General features: G+C 62.5%; 1 protein-coding gene across 3 annotated transcripts in view; it reads left to right on the top strand.

Moving 5' to 3' along the window:
- PLEKHG2 (pleckstrin homology and RhoGEF domain containing G2) overlaps positions 1-19,867 on the top strand; it is a 41,172-nt gene that overhangs the window by 13,884 nt on the left and 7,421 nt on the right. For all 3 annotated transcript variants that reach the window (XM_054009989.1, XM_054009990.1, XM_054009991.1), the window contains 16 exons: positions 754-1,211; positions 4,839-4,939; positions 8,019-8,085; positions 9,240-9,286; positions 9,610-9,760; positions 10,438-10,569; positions 10,935-11,117; positions 11,537-11,629; positions 12,452-12,538; positions 12,836-12,869; positions 13,819-13,920; positions 14,254-14,355; positions 15,048-15,089; positions 15,574-15,611; positions 16,150-16,425; positions 17,671-19,030. In XM_054009989.1, coding sequence (XP_053865964.1) covers positions 754-1,211; positions 4,839-4,939; positions 8,019-8,085; positions 9,240-9,286; positions 9,610-9,760; positions 10,438-10,569; positions 10,935-11,117; positions 11,537-11,629; positions 12,452-12,538; positions 12,836-12,869; positions 13,819-13,920; positions 14,254-14,355; positions 15,048-15,089; positions 15,574-15,611; positions 16,150-16,425; positions 17,671-19,030 — 3,273 coding nt within the window. The remainder of the gene's footprint in view (positions 1-753; positions 1,212-4,838; positions 4,940-8,018; positions 8,086-9,239; positions 9,287-9,609; positions 9,761-10,437; positions 10,570-10,934; positions 11,118-11,536; positions 11,630-12,451; positions 12,539-12,835; positions 12,870-13,818; positions 13,921-14,253; positions 14,356-15,047; positions 15,090-15,573; positions 15,612-16,149; positions 16,426-17,670; positions 19,031-19,867) is intronic.

Genomic DNA, 19,867 nt, shown 5'->3' with positions numbered 1-19,867 from the left:
GTGGTTGCAGCTCCGGGATGGGGTGGTTTGCAGGATGCACGGGTGGGTGCCGGCTTATTGGGGTCTGGGCCGGAGGGACAGTGGTACTAGAAAGGATCCCCCCCAGCTCATGGGGTGCACCTGTCTCCTATTAGTGCCGGAGGCCCAGCCTGAGAAGGGCTGAAAAGAGAGAGCTGCGGCCGTTCCTGGCCACGCTGGGCTGGAGAGCCACAGAGGTAGAGGGGGGAGGAATCGATCCCTTGATGCTCCAGCCATTGCCGCTGCTTGCGAGCACGGGGATATCTGCCTGAGCCCTGGGCATCCAGGCAGTGGCCCCTTGGCTCCCCCGGTGTGTCCCGCCGGAGGAGCTCTGCAGGCACGAATGAGTTTAGAGCCCCTGAGTGGTGAGGGAGGAGGGTGTCACGGTACCTCTTACACAGAGGGAGAAACTGAGGCACGGGGGGGAGGCAGGGGGCTTGCCCAACGTCAGTCAGCGACAGAGCTCAGGGCGGGGGGAGCCCAGGAGTCCAGATTCATCTCTCTGCTCTGACTAGTAGACCCTACTCCCCTCCAAGAGCAGGGTGGCGAACCCAGGAACTCCAGCCCTGGCTTCTCCCAGCAGGGGGCGCTGTGGGGAGCGGGGCAGGAGCCGGCTATGGGGGGAGCTCCCGGCTACTCCAGCCCCGGCCTCTCCCAGCAGGGGGCGCTGCGCGATGGGGCATCTCCCAGCAGGGTGGGCGCCGCTAACCCGTCCGTCTCGCTCTCCCCCCTCAGCGGCCGCCAGACCATCCTCCGTGTCCTCGCTGAGCGGGATCGCCGGCGGCATGGCCGCCGCCGCCATCTCGGGCAGCTGCACCTCGGTCAACACGGTGTGCTCGGACGGCGAGCGGCCCGTCAGCCTCAGCTCCTCCGCTTCCTCCGCCTCCCTGCCCGACAGCCAGAGCGCCTTCGGCAGCAGCGGGGCCTTGGGCGGGGGCTGCCCCGCCGGCTACCCGCCCGACGCCCAGCAGAACGGCAGCGACATCAGCCTCGATCTCACCCCGGTGGCGCTGCTGGAGGGGCCGGCCGAGGGGCCCCCAGGGGGCGCCAAGTGTGGCGGTGGCAATGCCTGGTCCCCCGGGCCTGCCAGAGCCAGGGAACGGCGGGTCAAGCTGTCCCAGCTGGACCGGGTGGTGCTGGAGATTGTGGAGACGGAGCAGGCGTACGTGCGGGACCTGAGGAGCATCGTGGAGGTGAGCAAAGGGAGCAGCAGGGGGCGCTGTGAGGAGCAGGGTGGGGGACGCTGGCTGTGGGCGGAGCTCCCGGCTGCTCCAGCCCCGATCTCTCCCAGCAGGGGGCGCAGTGGGGAGGAAGTATAACCCCCAAGTTAATGGGGCCCCGGTTTTGCTATGGGTTTCTTTAATATTGTTCATTAATAATACGTGTTAGCATAATCGCCATTGACTTTCCAGTAGCAGCTCTAGGCCCCACCCGAGATCGAGGCCTCACGGCGCCGGGTGCTGCACAGACAAAGAGCGTCTAGTCTAAACAGACAAAGGGTGGGGAAACTGAGTCCTAAAGCGGGGCTGTGACTTCGCCGCGGTCACATGGCGAATCTGGGGCGGAGCCAGGAGTAGGACCCGGGCGTCCTGAGGCCCAGCCCAACCCCCTGGCCGCTCAGCACAGAGGTGACCCCAGAGGGACCGTTGTGAGCAGCATAGCGATTTGGGGGGGTGGGTAATTCACTGCTCAGCTGCCTTGCGAGTGTCGGTGGATCAGCGCCTGCCCTGGCGGGTCAGACAGGCCCCGGCTGCCCCGAGAGAGGCCCAAAGAATCCCAGTTATTCCTCTGGCAGGAAGGGCTGAAATGCGAGCTCTGGCGGGTGGGGGCGGGGAGCATCTGCCGGGAGCCTGGAGCCAGGCCTGCAGCCGGCTCCCCGGCAGGGAGCTGAGGGGAACCGGCTCACCGGTAACTCCAGCCCCGGCAGCAAACGGCTCATCCCAGAGCTGGACTCATGCTCCCGCGGTTCCCTGGAACTCGGTGCTGGACCAAAGGCCTCCCAGTGCTTGGTTTTAACCATTAGCCCGGGGTAGAACCCAGGAGTCCTGACTCCCAGCCCCCCTGCTCTAGCCACTAGACCCCACTCCCCTCCCAGAGCTGGGGATAGAACCCAGGAGTCCTGACTCCCAGCCCCCCTGCTCTAACCACTAGACCCCACTCCCCTCCCAGAGCTGGGGATAGAACCCAGGAGTCCTGACTCCCAGCCCCCCTGCTCTAGCCACTAGACCCCGCTCCCTTCCCAGAGCTGGGGATAGAACCCAGGAGTCCTGGCTCCCAGCCCCCCCTGCTCTAACCACTAGACTCCTCTCCCCTCCCAGTGTGGGGGCTTAGAGCAAGGGGGACTGGGAACCAGGACTCCTGGGTTCTATTGACGGCTCGGGGAGGGAAGGAATCTAGTGGTTAGAGTGAGGGGGGATGGGAGCCCGGACTCCTGGGTTCTATTGGCAGGTTGGGGAGGGGAGTGACGTGCAGTGGTTAGAGCAGAGGATATGGAACTCAGGAGACTGGCTTCTCTTCCCAGCTCCCCCGCAGGCTCCCTGGGGGTGACCATGAGCAAACCACTTGAGGCCTAATAATTAGAAGCGCTAAGCATCCACGACTGGCAGTTCTGAAAAGGAGGGCCTTAAGCGCCGTGCCTCAGTTTCCCCCATCTGCTGAATGGGGATAATAGTCCTCCGTCTCTCCCATCTTTAGTCCGTCTAGCCTGAGATTGTAACATCTTTTAAGCAGGGAACTCTGCCGCGGGATTCTACAGCTCCGAGCACAATGGGGCCGTGATCTCGACTGGATTAGAGCTAACAGATTCTGAGCATAATGGGGAGTAGGGGCGGGTACCAAAATGGCTGAGATTGAGAAGGGGCATTGATAAATGGAGGGTTGCTGAGTCATATGGAGGGATTTCGTGGTTTTGACAAGTTGCTTTGAATCTAACGGCTCTCTCCGCATTTAACAAAGTTTTTTATTTTTCCCCCCAGGGGAATTTCCCAGGTTTTTTTTTTATTTGGCGAACCTTTCGGGAGCTGCAACTTCTTCCGTTCCCCAAAATGCGCTGGCCGTCTTTTTGGTTCGCGGGCCGTTCTGAAAACCGGAAAAGAATTCAGTTCGGGTCAAAGGGGGATTCCCCAAATTCCCGGTCGCTTCCCCCAAATCGAATTCAGCGCTTGCGTTTTGGGGGGGGAGAAACCGCTCATCTGGAAAATCGACGATTATTTTTGATATTGTGGCTATAAAAGTTTGGGGTTCCCTCTGGCCCCACCCCCCAAAGTAGATCTTTTTTGGAGCGATTGCTTGGCACCTTTTGCCTCTGCCATTGCCTGGGTTCCTCTCGGGTCCGAATCCCAGCAGGAGTCCATGAAATCTCGGTTGCGCGGCTTGTGATGGGGGCAGGTCCCTGTTGTGAATCAGCCGGAGTTGTGCTGGGGTCCTGGCCAGCGCTGAGTCTCCGCGTGGACAGGCGGGTTTTTCTGGCTGCGGCAGGGGAGCTCGCGAAAGGTCACTGGCACCGAAATGAGATTGATTTAACAGATTGTCTCAGCAGAGCTCTTTCCGGGTTTATTAACAGCATTTGGTGGGTGGGCGAGGGCTGGGACGTTCAGTAAGTGATGCTCAGGGGGTGGAAGGAAATGTTATTTCACTCGGGGAAACCGAGGCACAGAGCGGGTGGCAAAGGGACCCAGGAGTCCTGGCTTCTGCTCTGATCATCAAACCACACATCCCCCTCCTAGAGCTAAAAATAGATCCTAGGAGTCCGGCCCCCTTTCTCCCCGCTCCCCTCTAATCTTTACACCACACCCTCCTCCCAGAGCTGGGAAAGAACCCAGGAGTCCTGACTCTCAGGCTCCTCCCCCTCCTCCCAGTGCTGGGAAAGAACCCAGGAGTCCTCATCTGATCATTATACCACACGCCTTCCTAGAGCTGGGGATGGAACCCAGGCATCCTGGCTCCCAGTCCCTCACCCCTAAACATGTTGCCTTCCGGAGGGAAAGTTACCCCGGTCCGTGCTGCATGTAGATTTCAGCTCGGCTCGTTCCGCCCTCTTCTCAGTCACCGGGATGACGGCGCCCCTTGAATCCAGCCGCTGGCAACATTTATCCACCTTGGCCAGACTCCATTTCCCACGATGCACCATGGTCTCTCCCCATGGCTGAGCCAGTGCAGTGTCTCATTGGTGAAGGATCTCTGTATAAACAGCTGCCATGCTCCACCCCAGAGGTGGCGGCATCTCAGTGCTGGGTGAGGGACAACGGTCTAAAGAGCTACCAAGCCCCGTTGCCAGAGGTGGCTGCATTTTGGTGCTGGGTGAGGGATTCCTGTATAAACAGCTGCTGTGTGCGCCACCTCATAGGTTTCTGCATTTCATGTTGGGCATGTCATCCCAGAGCAATGTTGCTGTGTGGCTGTTAAGCAACTGCCATGCCCCACCCCAGATCAGTCGCATTTCAATTGTGGGTGAGTGGTCCCTGTGCAGTGTGCTATGCAACAACTGTCGGGTGCTCCCCCAGAGGTGGCTGGACTTCAGTGCTGTGGGAATGACCCCTGTATTAACAACTGCCCTGGCCCACCCCAGAAGTGAGCATATCTCAGTGCTGAGTGAGGTGTCCTTGTATAATCTGCTGCCAGGCTCCACCCCAGAGGTGGCTGCATCTCAGTGCTGGGATGAGTAATCCCTGTATAAACAGCTGCCACGCCCCACCCTACAGCCACCGTCAGCACTGTGGATGAAATGATGACGCAGCGTTGCCTGGTGATGTCTGCAAAGTGCTTTGCGGGAGGAGAGGCGTTCCGGGAACGCCAGGGTCTGACCCATTCCTGTTTTGCAGGATTATCTTGGCTGTATCATAGACAGTGGACATCTGCCCCTCAAACCCGAGCAAGTGAGCGCTTTGTTCTGCAACATCGAAGACATCTATGAGTTCAACAGGTGAGTCTGCTGCCCCCTAGCGCCCGCTGGTCAGGGAGAGAATGGTGGGAGATGATCGGGAGAGGGACTTGTTGGGGGTATTGAGTTGATTTCTGAGTTCCCTACAACTTTGGTAACAGTGACCCCCCATGTGGGGATTGAACCTGCAACTTCGGGATCTAGATCTCCCATGATGCAGCATGGCCTCACTAAGAGAGGAGAAAGTGGTGCATCATGGGAGATGTAGTCCAATCAGAGAGCCTGGCCCATAGAGAATGAGATCATAAGGTACCTTAGCTATGACTATTGTCTTGAAATATTTTAGTCTCTGTCCGAAATTCAAGATTTTGCCCCAAAAGTCAAAATGTTCTGGGTGCGGGGAGGAACCTTGAGCTAAATGACAGATTGAACAGTTTGGATGGTTTGCTTTGACTCAAACAACTCTCTCAAAGTTCACAACGTTTTTAATTTTTGCATGGGGGAATTTCCCCGGTTTGTTAATTAAACTTTCGGGATCAGAGACGTTTTCACAAACGCTCCCAGCTGCCGTGCACAGTCTCATGGAAAAGGTGATCGCACGAGATCTCCCACATCCTTTATGTAGGGAGCCCTCCTGTCCTGGGCGGACACAATATTGAATGGAGTATATGGTATATTTAATATTTTAATGCAATCTAAAAGTCAAACCCAAATGACAATAACGTTGAAATGAAACGCTGAGGGCCTCATCCTGCCACGTGCTGCATAGACAGTCCCTGCCCCCAAAGAGTTCCCAGATAAAGGGTGGGGAGAGGAAACTGAGTCCCAGAGAGGGGAGTAGCTTGTTCATAGAGTCATAGATGCTAAGCCCAGAAGGGCCATTGGTATCATGTAGCCTGATCTCCTGGATGGCACAGGCCAGAGACCTGCCCCTAAATAATTCCCAGAGCAGATCTTTTAGGAAAATGTCCAGTGAGTTCTCACTCCAGTGCCCTGCCCGCAGGGGTGGGCTGCCCCCCACCCTTTCTCCCTCTTCGAACTATTCCCGTCTCTCTGCTCTGCCCTCCCCCCCCAAGTGTTTCAGCATCCTTGGAGATGCGGGGGCCTCCGCCATCCAGCCGGGCATGCCTCAGTTTCTCCTTTGCTGTAACAATGGGGTTAAAGAGGAACCCCTCCAAGCCCATGTGTGGTGAGATCTAACCACTAGGCCCCAGTCCCTCTCCTGGAGCCAGGAACAGAACCCAGCAGCCCTGGCTCCCAGCCCCTCTCACTAACCATTAGACACCGCTCTCCTCTCAGAGCTGGGAATAGAACCCAGGAGTCCGGCCTCCCAGGCCCCCACTCCCCCACTCTAAAAAGCCGTTCCCCCAGGGATCCGGGCGCGTTGCTGGGTGGTGGCAGGACGCCCCAGCGGTTTGCTAGCAGGGGCAGCGAACGAAGCGTCTCGGGGCCGGGTGCTTGGTTTGCGTGGCGCGTTCGGTTTGCAGCCAGGGCTGGCTCTGGGCCACCCTCCCCCCCCAACTCTATTCTCAGGGTGGGGGAGGGGAAAGGGGGGGCGGAGGTTGTTTCCTGTAAGAGCGAGAACTCCCATCTGTGTCTGTTTAAGTATTTCAGCTGCGTGGGCCGGCTGTAGAGCGGAGCCCGGGGTGCTTAACCCTGTAGGGGAAGGAGCCGGATGCCGAGCGGGGGCTCAGTAGCGTGATGGGGGGGGCATTCCTTCACACCCCACCCCAGGCCCTACCCAGGACACCTATTCATTGGGAGAGGGATCCTCGCTTTCTTGGGCAGTTTTCTTAGTCGGGGGGGGGGGACATTAGAGTGCAAACGGGGGCTGCAATACGGGGTGTGGGGTTAGAGCAGAGGGGCTGGGAGCCAGGACTCCTGGGTTCTTTCCCCAGCTCTGCGAGGGGAGTGGGGTCTAGTGGTTAGAGCGGGGGGGGCTGGGAATCAGGTCTGTGGGAACTACAGGGTATCAGTTGCAGACAGGTTTAGGGTGCATGTGGGGTCGGGTTAAAAGGAAGGAATGAATGCAGAAACGAGTAAGTGGAAGGAGGGGGTGGGGGATGGGTTCCCCCCCCCAATGGCAGTGTTTGGCTGGGGAGGGTTGGAGGGGGCAGGGTGGATCAATGAGGAACCCTCTCCCCCTCCCCCCCACCGTGCCTTCCGCCATGTGGTTTGCGGCTGGGTTTCTCGGAGCTCGTTTCCTGGTGGGGCCATGTGAGAGCACGGGGTGGGGGCGCGTGTTCTCGGGGTGCTGATGGCCGGGGAGTCCGGGGGAGGGACGGGGCAGGGGTCTGGCTGGGGACCTCCCTCGGAACAGAGCCGCCGTTATCCCCCGGGGAAGCGTAGGGTTAACAGTGGGGGTGAGGGTGGGGCGGGGAGGGAGCCCGGCTCTGGGGCAGGCACAGGACGTGGGGCTGGGGTGACAAGCCCTGCGAGGGCAGATCTAAGTAGGGACAGGGCCGCTGATTCTAGCCTCGGGGTGCTATGTGGCTGGGAGTGGGAGGGCTCACTAGGGAGCGCTTTCCCCTCCCAGTTTTCCCTAACCCCAGTGGCCCAGCCAGGGCGCCCTAGAGAAGTGAGACCCTGGCGCGTCCAGAATCCAGAGAACCCACCTGCTGTGTAAATTCACCCTCCACCCCCTCCTTAAAGCATTGGGAGAGGGTTGGCCTGGCTGCTAAGCGTGTGAGTGCCGCTGCCCTCTACTGGCGCTAATCAGCATTGCCCCTCTGTGTGTCATGGCCCCTATACTGCTAGCGGCTAGTGGGGATTCCCCTTTCGCGCTGGTGGCGGGTGGGAACCGGGCCTTTGCAGCACAAATCCTGCACCTGTTGCTTGCGTTGAAAGGAAGGGAAGGTGCACGGCTCAGGGACTTGACCTCAGCGCCTTGTATGTTGAGGTCACGGGTTCGAATCCAGCCAGTGCCAACCTGTATAGGGAAGATGCAATTATGCAAGCTACTTGCAAATTTGCAGTCTGAGACGCAGTTTCTGGGTGCGTGCAGAGGGGTCTCCGGATGACACAGATCCTCTCCCCCCACACCCCCCAGAAACAGCCTTTACACTGCGTGCCCCTTGCATCAGCGGCTTCACCCCCTGCCCTCTTTCTCCCCCTTGTGCAGCGAGCTCCTGGAAGAGCTGGAGAGCAGCAGCAGCGCCCATGCCATCGCCGAGTGCTTCGTGCAACGGGTAAGGGCCCACCTGTCCTGCCCCTCCCCGCCCCCCTCCAGCAGCCAGCTGCGACCCCTTTCTGCCTCTCCTGCACCCCCTAGTGTACCCAGGTGTGTACTGCACGAGCTCCCTCCGGCTCTGGGTACAGGCGGCGACGGAGGGGTGGGACAGGGACAGGTCATCTAATCCCCCCCCAGCCTTTTGCAAGGAGAAAGGGGGGTTGGCACAGAGCAGTAGGGGGTGTGAGCCCCACCCGATCTGGTTAGGGGGCCCCTTTGGCGGGGGAGGGCTGAGAGAGGGAGGGGGGAAGGAGGAATGGAAAGAATGAAGGGTGGTTGGGGGGACAGAGGGGTGGAAGGATGGGGGCTGGGTGGATAAAGGATCGATGGATGGATGGGGGAAAGAGGGATGCTGGATGAATGGAGTAGGGGAGGCTGGCTGGATGGAGCAAACTGATTTCCACTAAGGGGATCTTGGGAGAGATGCCTGCCGGGGGAGGGATGGGGGGGGGCAGGTTATCAAGGGATGGGGGGGGGGAAGGATGAGGGTTGGGGGAGGGGCTGCCCTGAGGTCAGAGGGGTGCAGCCAGAGTAGAGGGGGGCCGATCTGGGGTCTGGGAACTTAAGTGGGAGATTGGAAGGGTGGGGTGGGAACGAAGTGTGAAGGAGCCAAGCAAAGTGGAGGAGCCAGGCAGGGACGGAGTCTAGGCTGGGAGCGCAACACCCCAGAGGCGGCTGCATCTCAGAGCCAAGTGAGGGATCCCTATAAAAACAGCCCCGGCGTCCCACCCCAGAGGTGGCTGCACCTCAGGGCCGGGCTCCATGTATAAACAGCCTCCCTTACACACCCCACCCCCAGAGGTGGCTGCATCTCAGTGCCAGGTGAGGGATCCCTTATAAACAGCCTCCCCGCATCCCACCCCAAAGGCAGATGCATCTTAGGGCTAGGCGAGGGATTGGTGCATGAACCACCCTTGCGCCTCAACCCAGAGGTGGCCACATCTGAGCACGGGGGCAGTCGGGTGCCCTTCGGGAGAGGGGCTGTGAATCCCTCCTCCCTCTCTGCACCTCGGCTTCCACCCCGGCTGGCGCCTACCGACCCCGCTCGCTCCGTGTCCCTGTCCCATCTCCGGCGCTGCCCCCTCCCCTGACACCCCCTGTTTTCTCTTGCAGAGCGAGGAATTTGACATCTACACCCTGTACTGCATGAACTACCCCAAGTGAGTAGGTGCCACCAGCCCAGGAGTGGGGAGGGCCGGGGATCGATGGGTCCCACCCCCCCGGGTGGGGGGAGGAGGGAGAGGATGCATGGGCCACTGGGATCTGAGTGTGTCCCCCCAGCCCTACTTGGGGAAGGGGGCAGGGGTGTTAGGAGCCAGACTGGGGCGGGTAGGCATGCCCCCTCGCCTGGTACCAGGGCGGACACCCCCTGGTGGCAGAGCATGTGGGCCCTTTCCCTCACCCGGTGCTGGGGCGGATGGGCACCATCCCCCATCGCTTGCCACCTCCTGGTGCCCGGCTAGCCTGCCCGTCTCCCCCCCAGCTCGGTGTCGGTGCTGCGGGAGTGCATGGAGAACCAGGTGCTGGCGGGGTTTTTCCGAGAGCGCCAGGCCACGCTGTGCCACTCTCTGCCCCTGGAGACCTACCTGCTGAAACCCGTCCAGAGGATCCTCAAATACCATCTCCTGCTGCAGGTGGGTGACACCCCCAGCGGGGCCGGGCCGACACCCCCTGCCCCTCTCCCCGGGCTGCGGGACATTCAGGTGGGGTGCGCAGGTTCCCTACAACGGGCACCCTCTTGAAGCGACTGTGATGGGGAGGTGAGACGGAGGAATCCACGGAGCAAAGACCCCAGCAGTGCCCAGGCAGGAGCTACCCCCCGCAGCCAGAGCTCCCGCCCCGCGCCCCACAGCGCCCCCTGCTGGGAGAGACTGGGAGCTCCCCCCTCAGCCAGAGCTCCCGCCCCGCGCCCCACAGCGCCCCCTGCTGGGAGAGACTGAGAGCTCCCTCCTCAGCCAGAGCTCCCGCCCCGCGCCCCACAGCGCCCCCTGCTGGGAGAGACTGGGAGCCCCCACTACAGCCAGAGCTCCCACCCCATGCCCCACAGCACCCCCTGCTGGCAGAGACTGGGAGCTCTGCCCCACAGCCAGTGTTTGCGCCCCACAGCGCCCTCAGCTGGGAGAGACTGGGAGCTCTGTCCTATAGCCAGTGTTTCCGCCCCACACCCTGCTGGGGGAGGCCCTGGAGTTGCTGGGAGCTCCCCCAGGGGCATGGCCCTTGTTGCCCTGAGGGCCCAGCTCGGCCTCTCCCTGGCGTCTGTGCGGGGGGAGCCGGTGGATGCTTGAGGGGCCGTTCTCCTGCCGCCCCCCAGGAGCTGGCCCGGCACTGTGAGCGGAGCAGCGCAGGCTACGAGGCGGTGGAGGAAGCCATCATCACCATGACGGCCGTGGCCTGGTACATCAACGACATGAAGCGGAAGCAGGAACACGCCGCCCGGCTGCAGGTGGGGGGGGGGCACCATCCTACCACCCCAGTCAACCCCCCCCCCCAAGGGCCCCTCCTGGCCGGACCCCCAGCTGTTTCCACAACCCCCCCTGCTCCCCCAAGGCTCCCAGATGGGATCTCCTCCCCCCTGGGTCACCCCGTTGGCAGACCCCAACTAGTCTCCCCCATCTCCTGGTCCCTTCCTGGCTGTACCCCCAGCTGCCCCCCCCGAGCCCTCCCATGCCAGGGACCCTTCCCCCCGGGTCACCCCCTTGGTGGGATCCCCCAGCCGGTCCCTCCCCCGCTGCAGGTCCCCATCCAGTCAAGCCCGCCCCCCAGCCCCAGTCCGCGCTGAGGCTGATCTGCGGCCATGTCCCCCCCCAGGAGCTGCAGGGGCTGCTGGTGGGCTGGATGGGGCCGGAGCTGGAGGCCTTCGGGGAGCTGGTGCTGGAGGGGCAGTTCCGGGTGCAGCGGGTGCGGCGGGAACGCGCCTTCTTCCTCTTCAGCAAGATACTGCTGGTTGCCAAGCGCCGCGGGCCGGCCTTCGTCTACAAGAGCCACATCTTCGTAAGGGGGGGCCCCGCCCAGTCGGGGATGGGAAGGGGGAGGGGCACCCCCATCCCCTGGGGGGCGTGGCCAGGGCTCACTCTCTTCTCTGGGGGGGGTGGTTGAGGGGTCCCTATCCTTTGGGGGCTAGGCAGGGGGAGGGCACCCCAAATCCACTGGTGGGCAGGGGCCCCCCTCACCTCTGCTGGCTTTCCCCAGCCGTCCCCTGTGGCCGGGGTGGGGTCTGTACTAGCCCCGCGTGGGCTCCATCGAGGGGTGCCTGGCCCCTGGGTAGTTCCCCCTCCGCAGCTCCCTCCTGTGGCCCCTGGGACCCCCGCGCTGTCCCCTGCCCCCGCGCCCCTGTGCAGTCCCCTGCCCCCGCGAGGGGCCGGCGGCCAGAGTGGAGAGGGGCCATGCTGCGCTCTCTTCCTCCCCTCCAGTGCTGTAACCTGGCCCTGTCGGAGAGCCTCAAGGACCCCCTGAGCTTCAAGATCTCGGACCTCACCATCCCCAAGCAGCAGCACGTGGTGCAGGTGAGTGCAGCCCCCCCGCCCCCCATATGGTGGCGCTAGGGGGCAGGGGCTCAGCAGTGGGGTTGCGGGGGTGGGGGGGCGACGACGACTCTGCCCTTGCAATGAGTTCCAAGGGCAATTCCCCAAATGCGGTGCTAGGGGGCGCTGTGTTGTGGGGGAAGGGTCTCTTCCCTCATAGGGAAAATCCCACCCCCCCGTATCCCCCGCGGGGCTGCAAGGGGTGTGGGGGGGCTCAAAAGGGGGGCGCTCTCCTCACTGCCCCAAGGTTGTGGTAGGGCGTGTTGTCCTTGTGCCGGAGAGACGCAGCCGAGATCCTGCCAAGTAGTGGCTACTGGAGATCCCCTGGCACTTGCCCCTGGCCCAAATCCCGGATCAGTTTCCCCTCTGCGCCTTCGCTTGGATCCTTCACGCCGGGTGAGGGATCCCTGTATAACCAACCCCTACACTCCACCCCAGAAGTAGCTGCATCTCAGCACCGGGTGAGGGGTCCCTGTATAACCAGCCCCTACACTCCACCCCAGAAGTAGCTGCATCTCAGCACCGGGTGAGGGGTCCCTGTATAACCAGCCCCCACACCCCACCCCAGAGATAGCTGCATCACAGCACCAGGCGAGGGGTCCCTGTATAACCAGCCCCCACACCCCACCCCAGAGATAGCTGCATCACAGCACCAGGCGAGGGGTCTCTGTATAACCAGCCCCCACACCCCACCCCAGAGGCGGCTGCATCACAGCACTAGGCGAGGGGTCCCGGTATAACCAGCCCCCGCCCGAGGTGGCTGCAGATCAGCTGTGGCTGTTACTTCCCCCGTTCCCTCTGCAGGCCAGGAACCAGGAAGAGAAGCGGGTGTGGATCCATTACCTGAAGCGTCTGATCGTTGAGAACCACCCGGCGTCTATCCCTCAGAAGGTGAGCCGGGGAAGGGTGCAGCTAAGGGGTCTCCGACGGCCTCTCGGAGTCTGTTCTCAGACCCCACTCCTGTTCCTAATGGAGCCATTGCCCCCGGCTGCCTCCCGCCGCCGGCCTCGGCCAGGGGCCAACAAGGGACTGGGCCTTGGAGGCTGCACTCCCCTCTTACTCCTGCAGGGGGCGTGGCATGCTGCAGCCAGGTGTGCAGTAGCCCCTGGAGGCCACGCTCCCCTCTTCTCCCCACAGGGGGCGCTGTGCACTGCAGCCAGGTGTGTAACCCCCTTTTCCTTGTTACAGGCCAAGCAAGTGTTGCTGGAGAACAGCTTCCAAAGTAAGTGAGCGGCTCTCTGCACCCAGCCCCCCCTCCCGGAGCTGGGGAGAGAACCCAGGAGTCCTGGCTCCCAGCCCTCCCCTGCTCTAACCACTAGCCCCACTCCCTCCCCAGAGCTGGGGAGAGAACCCAGGAGTCCTGGCTCCCAGCCCCCCTGCTCTAACCACTAGCCCCACTCCCTCCCCAGAGCTGGGGAGAGAACCCAGGAGTCCTGGCTCTCAGCCCCTCTGGCTCTAACCACTAGCCCCACTCCCTCCCCAGAGCTGGGGAGAGAACCCAAGAGTCCTGGCTCCCAGCCCTCCCCTGCTCTAACCACTAGCCCCACTCCCTCCCCAGAGCTGGGGAGAGAACCCAGGAGTCCTGGCTCCCAGCCCCCCTGCTCTAACCACTAGCCCCACTCCCTTCCCAGAGCTGGGGAGAGAACCCAAGAGTTCTGGCTCCCAGACCCCCTGCTCTAACCACTAGACCCCACTCCCCTCCCAGAGCTGGGGAGAGAACCCAAGAGTCCTGGCTCCCAGCCCTCCCCTGCTCTAACCACTAGCCCCACTCCCTCCCCAGAGCTGGGGAGAGAACCCAGGAGTCCTGGCTCCCAGCCCCCCTGCTCTAACCACTAGACCCCACTCCCCTCCCAGAGCTGGGGAGAGAACCCAGGAGTCCTGGCTCCCAGCCTCCCCCCCCCCCCCCCCCCCGCTCTAGCCACTAGACCCCACTCCCCTCCCAGAGCTGGGGAGAGAACCCAGGAGACCTGGCTCCCAGCCTCCCCCCCCCCAGCCACTAGACCCCATTCCCCTTCCAGAGCTGGGGAGAGAACCAGCCCCCCACTTCTGCTGTAGGCCAGTAGCCTTGTTGCTGAGTGACGGGAAGGGAGGGGATGGAAGGAGGAGGGGCTGGGCAGGGTTTGGGGAGAGGGGCGGTGGCGTTAGATGCTCCAACCCGTCGTCTGTACCAGGCTCCCCGGAGATCCGCTGCAGCCCGGAGCCCCTGAAGACGCCGGCCCCCTCTCCAAGGATGGAGGACGCCTGGGGCTTCCCCCGCAGCAGGCGGCAGTCAGGTACTAAGGGACCAGGGGGGAAAGTGGGGCGCAGCAGCTCCTGCAATGGGGGGGTGTTCCCAGCCACGGGCCAGGCCAGCGCCCCGTTGAGCTGAGCCGGGACGCCATGGGGATCTTGACGCCAGCGGGGTGGGGGTGGGACCGTGCGCCGGGAGCGGGTCCTGGCACTAATGCCCCGATGTGCAAGGACCCTGCTGCACTCAGGGGCTGGGCGGGGGGGAAATCCCGACCCAGCCCCTGCAGCACCAGAGTGGGGGCTGGCGCCCCAGAGAAGCCAGAGGCAGGGGTGTGGCAGGATTCCCCTCCGATCTGGGCTCTCCTGTCCCGTTTCAGAGCCGCCCAAATTCATGTGCAGCCCGGAGAGAGCCCGCAAAAGCTGCCCCGTCATCCAGCTGGACGGCGCCACTCAGTACCGCCGGGGGCGCAGACAATCCGGTGAGTGCCCCCGAGCCAGCACGGGATGGCAGGAGAGGAGTTTGCCGGGACTCAGCCCAGCTCCTATGGGGATTGGGGGGGGTGGCACCTCCCAACTCATGCAAATGGGGCCTCCCCGTCCGTGGGTTCAGCCGACAGGGGAAGGATTGATTGGGCCACGAAGATAGAGCACCCCCCCCCGCCCTCCGATGGGGAAACTGAGGCATGTATGTGACAGAGCTAGGGAGAGAACCCAGCCCCCCTGCTCTAGCCACTAGACCTCACTTCCCTCCCAGAGCTGGGGAGAGAACCCAGAAGTCCTGGCTCCCAGCTCTGGGAGGGGAGCGGGATCTAGTGAGTTAGAGGAGGAGGGCTGGGAGCCAGGACTCCTGGGTTCTCTCCCTAGGTCTGGGAGGGGAATGGGGTCTAGTGGCTAGAGCAGGAAACAACAGGGTCAGGACTCCTGGGTTCTCTGCCAAAGACTCGCCGTGTGACTTTGTCTAAGTCTCGTCCCCTTGTTGTGCCTCAGTTTCCCCCCACCTCTTTGTGCCTCAGTTTCCCCGGCTGTCATTCCGCCTGCTGGGGTGGGCCACGCAGGGGAGTGTCCAGCTCTTCCTGGCAGGGTGGAACCTGAGTGGCCTTAACGAGGTGTTCCCGCCCTCTCCCAGCCCCCGGGGGGCTTCAGCTAACACTTCTCCTTCCTCTGCCCCCAGAGCCGGCCACTGAACTGAGCCAGATGGGGCAGGAGCAGAACGGTAAGTATCCTCCACCCCGCTCTCCTGGTGCCCCTCAGTCCCGACCCGCAGCCCCCACCATGCCCTGGGCTCTCCCACTGCTCTCCTAGTGCCCCTCGGTCCCCCTCACCTCCCTGCTATCCCAGCCCTGGGCTCCCCCCAACCAGGCCCCTCAATTGGCTGCGTTACCAACATGCAGCCAGTCCTGAGTTATGGATCTCCGCCTTCCCGGAGGGTTAGGCAGTCACTGGCTATCCCATCACTGCCCACTAGAGGGGAGTCTTGCCCTTTCCTCTGATGCAGGCAGGATACCGGGGTAGATGGGCCCCAAGTCTGGTCTGATCTGAAAATTCCCGTGTTCCGAAGAGCCCGGGACAGGACCGGAGCCCAGGAGGTGCTGGCGGGGCTATCCCTTGTTTTGACAGACAGGTCCGTGCTGGTGGGTTTCGGGGCCGGCTGCTCAGGTGTCTAACTCTGGGTTTGTCTCTTTCCCTTCTGTGCTGAGGTCGCTGTCGGGGGCTCCCGGCCACCCCCAAATTGAAGGTAAGGGGCCGGCGTGTTCTGGGGTTTCCCTTCCCCAGTTGGTGTTTTATTGCTGCCCATAGGGCCTCAGTGCCAGGGTAGGAAGTTGGAAGGTGTGCGTTGTGCTCCCAGCTCAGGGGGTGGGGGCAGGACTCCTGGGTTCTCTCCTTGGTTCTGAGAGGGGAGTGGGATCTAGTGGTTACAGCGGGAGGAGGCTGGGAATCAGGACTCCGGGGTTCTCTCCTTGGCTCTGAGAGAGGAGTGAGGTCTAGTGCTTAGAGCTGTGGGGGCTGGGAGCCAGGACTCCTGGGTTTTATCTCCAGCTCTGGGAGGGGAATGGGGGCTAGTGGTTAGAGTGGGGGGAGGCTGGGAATCAGGACTCCTAGGTTCTATCCCCAGCTTGGGGGTGGGGGGGAGGTTAAAACAGGCAAATAACCTTGCTTCCCTCTCCCCACCCAGTGCCCAGGTCTGGGGGGCCTGCGTGCCGGGATGGGGGGGTGGGGGGGGAATCAGTCCAGGACTGCCATCCTTAGCAGCCTGGGGCCTCTTCCCCTTGCAGCACGCGGGCAGCGAGGGGGAGCTGTTCCCCACCCCACCGCCACTGGCGCTCTCGGGCAGCGTCTGCACCCTGGACTCCAGCGTGGCCGAGGAGTCAGACCCTGGCGAGGACGCCGAGTCGCCCCCGTTCTGCCTGGCCGAGGAGCCGCTGTCCATCACCGAGGAGATCCTGGAGCTGCTCACCCAGAGGGGGCTAAGCAGGGACCTGGGGACAGAGGAGACGCCCTGGGGGCAGGGGGAGCAGCGCTCCGGGAGCCCCACTCCACAGCCGGAGCAGGTACGTGAGGCGGGGCATAATGGGAGAGAAGGTAGAAGCAGCATTAGCTAGTGGATGGGGCACTGGGCTGAGAACCAGGACTCCTGGGTTCTGTCTCTGGCTGAGGGAGGGGAATGAGGTCTAGTGGTCAGAGCAGTGGGTCTGGGAGCCAGGACTCCTGGGTTCTGTCTCTGGCTGAGGGAGGGGAGTAAGGTCTAGTGGTCAGAGCAGTGGGTCTGGGAGCCAGGACTCCTGGGTTCTGTCTCTGGGAGGGAAGTGCGGTCTAGTGGTTAGAGCAGGGCCTGGGACTCAGACTTCTGGGTGCCTACTGGTAACATTTTCAAAAGCACCTGACTTAAGAGCAAAAGTCCCATTTTCAAAAGCGACTGGGCCCTTCGGAGTCCGATTCTTCCCGGGTCCCTTAAATGGGACTTGGGATCCGAAACTGCGTTGGGGCTTGTGAAAATTCTACCCCGGCTCTGCCGGCGCAGCGCCATCAGCCTTCCGCCCAGCCTGAGATCTGGCTGCGAAATCCTGCGATTTTTGCCTGAGAAATCGTGAGATTCAAGGGTTCTTTCTTCTGCTCTGAGGTCACATTTTCATTCTTTTCTGGGCAACCAGGAGGGCTAGCAATTTGCTTTTGGTCTTTGAATCAAAGCCGAGATTCCCCCGAAAGCGCATGATTCCAAGAACTGTGTGATTATTAAGGGAAACCGCCAGGATCTGTTAGCTAGACCTGGACGGGAAACTTTGCTCATCCTAGGATCACGGTCAAGAGATCGAAACATTTTCCCTTCCCAAATCGGGACGTAAAATCAAAATCTCAAAGATTTTCACTAGTCGGAAATTCGTTTCTCTTCTGCTTGTTTCATTTCACTTTTGATCCTTATTTTTTAACTCGGGGCGCTCCATAAATGACGTAACACATTTTGGGGTGACTTTCAAGCCCTGCCCGCCCTGGGTGACACTTCGTAACACGGGAACAAAGAGCGAAATGAAGGATTCACCCACCCGCTGCCGCGTTACCTAATTTTTTATTATTTCTGTGCTTTTTTAATATGGTTTGAACCGGAAAACTGGAATTTTTCATTTAAAAAAATGTAGAAACTTTTTTCCCGAGGTGTTTTCGAGGCGAGAAATGCGTCCGTTTCCGCCAGCGGGGGTCCGGTCTCGACGGATCACCATTTTCTGCTGGAACAATCCTTTGCTGGGAACTATGCCCCCAGCCTGGCTCTGACCCTGCTGTTATCTGTTTTGATCCCCCAGGATCCGCCTCTGAGCCGAGCCGTGCTGGGAGAACGAGCCGAGGGAAGCGAGGTTCAGGAGGGAGATGCCGCCGGGCGAGACGAGCCCCGCCCTGGCAGCCTCGGCGTGACGCAACCCCTCCCGCCGCGCCGTCCCCCCAGCAGCGAATCGGAGGAGAAGCAGGAGCGGGGCCCTTCCCCTCTTTGTGTCCTAGAAGACCTGGGTGCAGAAGAGGCCGCTGGCAAGCCAGAGGTCCTGGCAGGGGATAACGCCCTGCATGCGGGGCGGGAAGCGTCCAGCGGGGAGCTCGGCTCCACCGATGGGGCCTGCCCCCCGTACAGGGATGGGTCAGCGCGGGACTCGCCGCTGACCCGAGACGACCGGCTGCTGATTGAGAAGATCAAGTGCTACTACGAGGCGGGCGAGGCTGCCCCAGACTCCCCCGCTCGGGAGGGCGCCCTCTCCGCCCCCGCCGGCGTGGTGCGGGACTCTGTGCTCCACCTCAACCGCCTCCCCCAGCAGGAGGGTGCCATGGACCGCGAGGGGGGCGGGGCTTCTTGGGCCAAGGCCCGCCCTGCCCGCCAGGAGGATGCTAGGAGGAGGTGGGGCCAGTTTCTTGACCAAAACACCACCCCTCATGACGCCAACCAAGAGGATTCTGGGAAGGGAGAGGGCCCGGCCTTTGATCAAGGCACTCAATTTGGTGCCAACCAAGAGGCCCACGAGGATGCTGGGAAGGGACAGGACCAGCCTATCAACCCAGACATCCATGGCACCAACCAAGAGGATGCGGGGAAGGGGCAGGACCAGCTCACCGACCAAGGCACCGAAGCTGACGCCAACCAAGAGGATGCTGGGAAGGGGCGGGACCAGCCTGCCAGCCATGTTGCCCTGCCCCCTGCCAGTCAGGAGCCCGAGTACAAGTCGTGCGCGGAGATCCGGCGGGCCTGGCGGGAGAAAGAGCAGGGGGCGGCGGATGCCCTGGGAGCACGCACCCCCCGCGTGAAGCAGGGCAGCAAAGGGCCGGCGGCCGCCCGCGAGCCCCCACCGTTCCTGGAGCCCCTGTGGATTGTGGAGGAATCGGATCTGGCTGCCCCGCCCCGGCTGTCCCGTGGCGACGCGGTCCCTCGTGCCGATGGTGTCCCGCCCGCCGGCTACGCCCCCCTGCCAGGGTTATATGAGGACACTGCCCCTTGCCTGCTGGAGAACTCGGAGCGGATCCTCAGCAAGGTGCAAGCCCTGGCGCGGATGTACAGCGAGAAGATCAGCCGGGCCAAGACGGCCCGGAGGCCGCAGGACGGGCCGCGCCGCCCGGCACCCAGCAGGATGGGCACCCTGGAAAGCCTGCGGGAGGAGATGCCAGGGCCCTGCCTCCCTCGCTGTGAGTCCCAGGGCCTCTGGCTGGGTGGGTAGGACCCCCTGCTGCGGCATGGCTGGGAGGGGGGCCTTGGGAGGGGTCTGGGGCAGCCCCAGGTGTCAGAGAACTCCACCCCTCTGTAGGGCACCCCAGGGTGCCACTCTGTGTGCCAGGCTCTCTGCGGCGTGGCTCTCCCTCTCCCCACTGCTCCCCGCTCCGTGTCCCATTCCACGCCCCCCTGAGCCAGCCAGTCCCCCACCCTGGGCTGGATCAGAGCCGGCGCCCCCTAGAGGGGAAAGGTTCCGTGCCCCATTCCCCGCCCCCCTGAGCCAGCCAGTCCCTCCTTCAACTCTCTAGGCTGTGTGGAGAATCATGATGGGTCCCAGGGCAATGGGGTAACGTGGAGTCCAGATCGGGGCAGGCTCTGAGCCTCCAGCAGCCCTGGCCTGTTTGCCCCCAGCTCCCCGGCCGCTGGCTTTCCCTGCCGCCTGCCTCAAAGGTCTGTGTACCTGGATCCCTCCTTACGTCCGTCTCTGCTGTCCGAGCGTTCGTCCCTGGGTGCCTGGACACCAGAGCAGGCCGCACTGCGCGCCGGAGCCACCCGGCCGGTCCCAGAGCTTGGTAACGGGTCCCTGCCGCAGCATGTGGCCGGCGCAGAGCCGCCCAGCGAGACGGGAGTGCGGAGCCCGAGCAAAGCCATCCTGGGGCCTGGGGGTGGAGGGAGCGGCCTGGAGCTGCAGAGCGGGGTCTTTGTGCCGGCTGCGGCAGGAGCGGCCCGCTTGCGGGGCTTTCCTTCAGCTCAAGCCGTAGATGCCGGGGGTGGATTTCAAGGACGTGGGTTCTAGTCCCATCTACCCTAAG

This window comes from Malaclemys terrapin, chromosome 20 (genome assembly GCF_027887155.1).
Source record: "Malaclemys terrapin pileata isolate rMalTer1 chromosome 20, rMalTer1.hap1, whole genome shotgun sequence".
Lineage (NCBI taxonomy): Eukaryota > Metazoa > Chordata > Testudines > Emydidae > Malaclemys > Malaclemys terrapin.
This window is presented reverse-complemented; position numbering and strand designations above follow the sequence as displayed.